This window comes from Diuraphis noxia, unplaced genomic scaffold (assembly GCF_037042655.1).
Source record: "Diuraphis noxia isolate RWA-SAM2 unplaced genomic scaffold, SU_Dnox_SAM2 contig0001, whole genome shotgun sequence".
Taxonomy (NCBI): domain Eukaryota; kingdom Metazoa; phylum Arthropoda; class Insecta; order Hemiptera; family Aphididae; genus Diuraphis; species Diuraphis noxia.
This window is the reverse complement of record NW_028301711.1, coordinates 89,641,004-89,647,003: the sequence shown is the minus strand read 5'-3', so window position 1 is coordinate 89,647,003 and position 6,000 is coordinate 89,641,004. Positions and strand designations below refer to the sequence as shown.

The following is a 6,000-nucleotide window of genomic DNA, read 5'->3' as shown; positions in this document are numbered from 1 at the left end:
TATTATTTATATTGTATAATATTATTATATTACGCAGCCCGTACCGTGTACGCCGTGTGTTATAATAGCGTATAATGGTAGTCCCGAGTCCGGTGTGCTGTGGCGGTAGTGGTCGTGGTGGTGGTGGTGGTAGTGCATTATACTCAGTTGTCGTAATATAAATGACTACGGCGGTGCGGTGGTAGCAGTGGTGGCGGTGTGATGATGGTGGTAGTGGTAGTGGTGACGGCGACGACGGCGGCGATAGTAGTATACGCGCGCATTGTACCGGTGTCTGACTAGTGACTAGTGTCTGCGCGGACGGTAAGCGGTCTGCTAGTGTGTGAGTGCATGTGTTTGTATATGTGCATGCCGGTGTGGTGTGTTCTTCTCGGCTGTGCCCAAGCGTGCTGCAGCGGCGTGTTCTTGCCCGAAGAACGGGGCCGAACAGTCAAGTAACCCGACTGTCAACGATCGGTTCGATTTTGTTCACCTACCGTATCCCATTGGCTCATCGTCATCGTACACCATATCGCTCGCGAACGCCATTCCTCGCATCAGACGGATTGCCCGGGTGCAATGACCGCATGAACACGGCACACGCCGGACGGACTGGAGAGTGTACGCGAAAGACACACCGCCGACGGACACGACAATATCCGTAACGATCGTACTATTGTCATCATGTCGGCCGAAGATGCGCCGGGGGCCTCTGCCCGATTCCGGATGAAGTCGGTGCTGGTGGCGGCGGTGCTGCTGATGGCGCTGTCAGTGCTACCGACCAAGATCGTCTACGCAACAGGTAACGTGTCTTGCTATTATAAATATCGCACATTCGCGCGGAATTAACGTACGATTACGATATTATTGTCGCCTTCCGAGCCGACGACCGCGACTCGTATCCGAAACGGGTTCCCGCGGCATCGGTATATTGGTATACACACCAATCTAGCATAAGTAATGCGTGTAGCCCGTGTAGGTATCTGGTATACTATTATAATATTATATGCACACATTGGTACTCACAACTCCGTATGCTCAAATATACCTATCTAACACTACACAGACCGTGAATCACTGTGGGATATTACTTTTGAATTTCCGTTTAAAATACGTACCGTTCATTTAGACAGTGATACATTTATTTGTCGTAAAGATACATAATGATAAGTTATTAAATAATATCACTTCATATAATCATTGATCGCGACCCACGATCATGTAAGACATACTGACATTATGCAATGTGCCACAATTCACAAGTGCGATGATATCGTACAACTATAGTACCTATCTGACTATTCTAGAAATACGTTAATAAAATTATTAATTTTGAGCAAAGTGTACGAAAATCAATAATTATATTACAATAGTGGAGGATAGCGAAAAAAAGGTTTGGACATCTTATTTTTAAAAATATAATATATATATATATATTAAATATGATTTGCCGGTATCTACAAAAAAAACCATATCCTTGGATATCGAACCTTAAAAATGTTTGGTTTAGGACTCAAAATAGACTCCATCCAGCTATGGATTAGAGAATGGGGTTCTTGTTCATTTTCATAAAAACGATGTTCTTGGGAGAGAGGTTAAGTAAGTTTTCGAAACCTAGCTGCAGATTTTCAATGGCAAACACGTGTGTCACATATTATATCTAGTATACCAGCTACACCTACACATTATATAGTTATTATGAATTATTATTTCTGTGAGGACTTCATCCATCACCGCTTCACCATACGAATTTACCCTCTTCTCTGAGTTAATCATAATGCCGACACAACAACATTAAGGAATCTTAATTATTATTACTGTTAAGTGACTGAAAACCCGCCCATATCATTAACTCATTTTAAAATTACTAAATACCTGAAAAATAAATGCTGTGTTAATCAAATTTGTTTTTATTTTTAACTTTTTTCGCGATGGACCGCGTTACGGCGCAAACGACAGCGTGTACACTTAAGTACACATAGGTACGTCGTAATGTCGTCGTCGTCGTTTAAACTACACTTATAGTATTAAGAATCCCATACCATCATAATAGGTATAAAATATATATTGGTGATCCATGGTGAAGGTCCCTCTTACTGGCTAGAAGGTTCTAGGCAACCGTTTGAACTTGTGAACTATGTCAATTGTTAATATGTTCAATGTATATAAATTATAATATTATAATATCATATATTACCGAATACTGTAAAACTAACTATAGTTGTTTGTTCATAGTTGGTAGTCGTTAGAAATATTTTTTTTTTCTCTTTGTACTAAAGAAGAAAATATTTGTGTTTAAGTTTGAACTGCTTAATTCTATTTTTTTTTTAATTATTTAATTTTGCGTTACTTACACCATCACTGTTGATAAGAACAATGAACAATAATTATTGTTGTTGTTCAGATTAAACTGAGTTTGTTGGTTATTTATTTTATTTAGCAATTGTTAATCGAATTAAATTGCCTAAATAATATTTAAACATTTTTTTTGATTAGGTATAATTCTTAAAAATGATTAAGATCTATGAGTCATAATTTATGATTTTTTAAATTACATATGGACTAACCACAAATAATAAAGATTATTTAGTAACTTAGATATATAGAATTATGTTTTTCTACATATAACTAATGACTGTGAATACTGAATATTCATGTATGAATGTACCACAATTATTCATTGGTGAATTTCATAATTGACGTTTAAACGTGCAATGCGAAAACAGTATTTCATTCAAATATTAGTATAAGTCTTTAAGTATCCTCAAGGGTCATTTAATATATATAATTAGAATTAAAACACAGTTACTTTTATTATTATTCAATTAAAATCTGTTAAAATTAAACACACAATAAAATCGTCCTAAAACTATGAAGAAAAAAACAATACCAAAAAATGTATACATTTAGTTCATACAAATTTATTTATTTAACATAAATACCAGAGATTTGATACTTCTTGAATATCTTATATATGCCTAAATTAAGTATAATATTCTAAGTAGGTATGCAGTATTGTATACTACTTTTAAAAAAACACTTATTTTTCTAGTTAAAATAGCTGTTTTTAGTATCAGTTGAATCAATCTCTTTGATGGTATCTAAGATCGTATTCTTTGTCGGGTATACAGGTTTTTCTTATGTCAGTTATATTAATTGTATTTTTACTTATTTTAATTTATTTTTGTAGTCAAATAAACATGTGCATATTATATTCTGTGTAGTTTTAGTTTTATACTTTTAACACAATATTCTATCAAATTTTTAGGTTTAACGTTATTATTTTTACGATAAACTATCATTTTTTAGTATGTAATTATAATATATCAAAAAGTTTACTTAGTTGATAGTTCTATTTATTTATTTCCAAATAATATAATGCTTTACTTGACAATCAGGTAGGTATAAATAATTTTTTTTTTTAAATGTATTTTTGATTTTAGAATTCCAGCAAAAAAATTTTTAAAATACTATTTGAAATAATTTTGGATAAATATAATATCTTGTATATTCAAATTAACAACAATTTTAAAATTGTATTGAATTCTTTACATATTATTTATAATCTGTTATTATATGGCTTTCAATAAGTTATCACTGTATCACGATCGTCTTTGGTAGTGAAATAGAATATTTACATAATGTAGAAAATACTAAATAGGTAAGACATAATGAATCTTCACAAAACAAGTTTTATTATTCGCAATAATAGGATTGTATTAAAAACAATTTAATACAGAATTATTTTGAGTAGAATAGAAGATATATATGTATATAGTATATTATGGTATATATTATTTTGTATTTTAATAAGCTGTCATACATTTAACCACTCAAAATATATCTTAGCGGCTGCATTGTGGTTCGTCGTTGCCAACAACTTAGTAACGATAAAAATGATACTAACATTACTATAAAAATACTTACTAAGCAGGTAGGTATATGTAAGAGGTAAACGGTTTAGTTTCATACCAGTTATTACCTATTAGACTGTTCGGTATGCAGTTGTCAGATGAAAGGTGATTATGGTAGAAGAGGAAACCATATGGTATACAAAAAACTTTGTTTTTGTTTTAGTTTTACCCATCAAAGTAAAAATGTATTTCATCCTTGAATCATTTATAGAAAAGTATGAAAATATGCTCTATATTAGTAATTTAATTTTATATTTAAATATTTTTACGTATTCTATATATAAGTCATAAATGCATAATAATGCAGGGTATATTTCATAAATACACTAAACAAATATAAATTACATTTACGTCAATCATGTACTAAAATGTACTATACCTATACCTAATTATTGTATTATGTACCATTAATAAGTCTAATTTCATAATCTTAATATCATAACTATCTTATACAAAATGATTTTCAACTCAAAAATATTTTTTAACATTAATCACGATTCACAATATCTCGAAATAGTTGTTGTTCTAGAAAGTAGCCAGTAGGTACTATATTACCTACATTATTGTAATAAATATATTTATGACCTAAATTAATTATTTGTTTGATTATTTTGTATATAATATGTAACTATAACTACCTATACGTGTAATGTTTATTACACTCGCAAGTTAATAATTTTTCGAAAGGTACAATGTTTATGATTTATTTAACAGTAGTCAAGTTGACCGAATATTATTTACTTTTTTATATTAACTTAATAAATTAACACTTAGATAATCTCCATCTACATTCTACCTTATTTAATACACTTACATTTGAATTTGACTAATCACTAATTAATAATATTCTAATATTCCAATAAGTATTTGTCGTAAAATTTTACCGTGCTAGGATGTTCAGGGCCTAAGATAACTTCTACAGTTAAAAATATTGTCAATACACATTTAAATATTGAAATTTTATTAACCTCGCTAATTTTAGAGCCCACATACTTTCATATCTACAGTAACGCCCCTTATTAAATAAAATATTTTTCTCAGTGAAATACTATCGTTGACAAATTCTGTTCTTAACATTTGTTTAATTATTTCGCAGTTTTCTTATCATTCGTTATTTTAAATAACTTTGTTACTAGATTGCATTCATATGTTATTGATTACAGTTAAACCTCTCTATAACGGAATCGCTTGATACCAAAAACATTTTTCCGTTATAAAGAATTTTCTGTCATAGAGAGATAGAAATTGCATATATAATTTGCACCAGGATCATTGACATTTTCCGCTATAAAGAGGATTCCGTTAGATTGAGGGTCCGTTATTGAGAGGTTTTACTGTATATGTATTTATTAAAAAGACGTAAGTACACCACCATTTAATTTTTCTCTTTGACTCTCAGCTCAACGCGCTACCCACCAAATTTTTGTTCAGTAGAACCAATATCTTATGGTGCTAGCAAGGGTGCTAGCTTTAAGAGGATTCTACACCCACATGTATTGTATCCGTCTTACAAATATAAAAAATACTATTTTGCGCGGAAATCTATGATCCATACTCCCTCTGTATATATAGTAAAATTACCAAAATTTATTCCACAACGCAATAAGGGTAGAATTTTATCTGTGTTTTTTGATAGCACTAACCAATATTTGTTAGTAATTAATTAAAGAAATCAACTTAATTTTCTGATACTGATAACTTTGAATGTATTTATGTTATCCAAATAATAAAAAAAAGAAGCTACGACACAGATATAAAGTTCTTCCCTAAGTGTTGTGCAATTTTGGTGATTCTATTATAAATACTATAAATAAATAAATAAAAAAATAATATAAATAAGGTGTATAGTTGTCCCACACAAAACAGTTTTTGCTATATTATACATTTGTAACTTTGTGAGATGGAGACAACACACGTAGGTATACTTGTGTACTACGTACGTGGACGTCCCTTTAATGTCTGAGTGAATTGACATATTATCATCAAATCGAAAAGTAAGAATAGTATTGGTAGAGGTACTTCATAAGCGTGTATTGATATTTAAATTTTAAAGTGAGTTATAACTATGTAAAATATTACAATTTAAACAATTTTGTAATTAAATTTT

General features: G+C 30.8%; 1 protein-coding gene across 1 annotated transcript in view; it reads left to right on the top strand.

The window, feature by feature from the left end:
* Positions 1–271: 271 nt before the first annotated feature.
* Positions 272–6,000, top strand: part of wb (wing blister) — a 69,885-nt gene continuing 64,156 nt past the window's right edge. Inside the window, exon 1 of the mRNA XM_015518971.2 lies at positions 272–781. Within this exon, the coding sequence (XP_015374457.2) occupies positions 664–781 (118 nt within the window). The 5' untranslated portion in view covers positions 272–663. The remainder of the gene's footprint in view (positions 782–6,000) is intronic.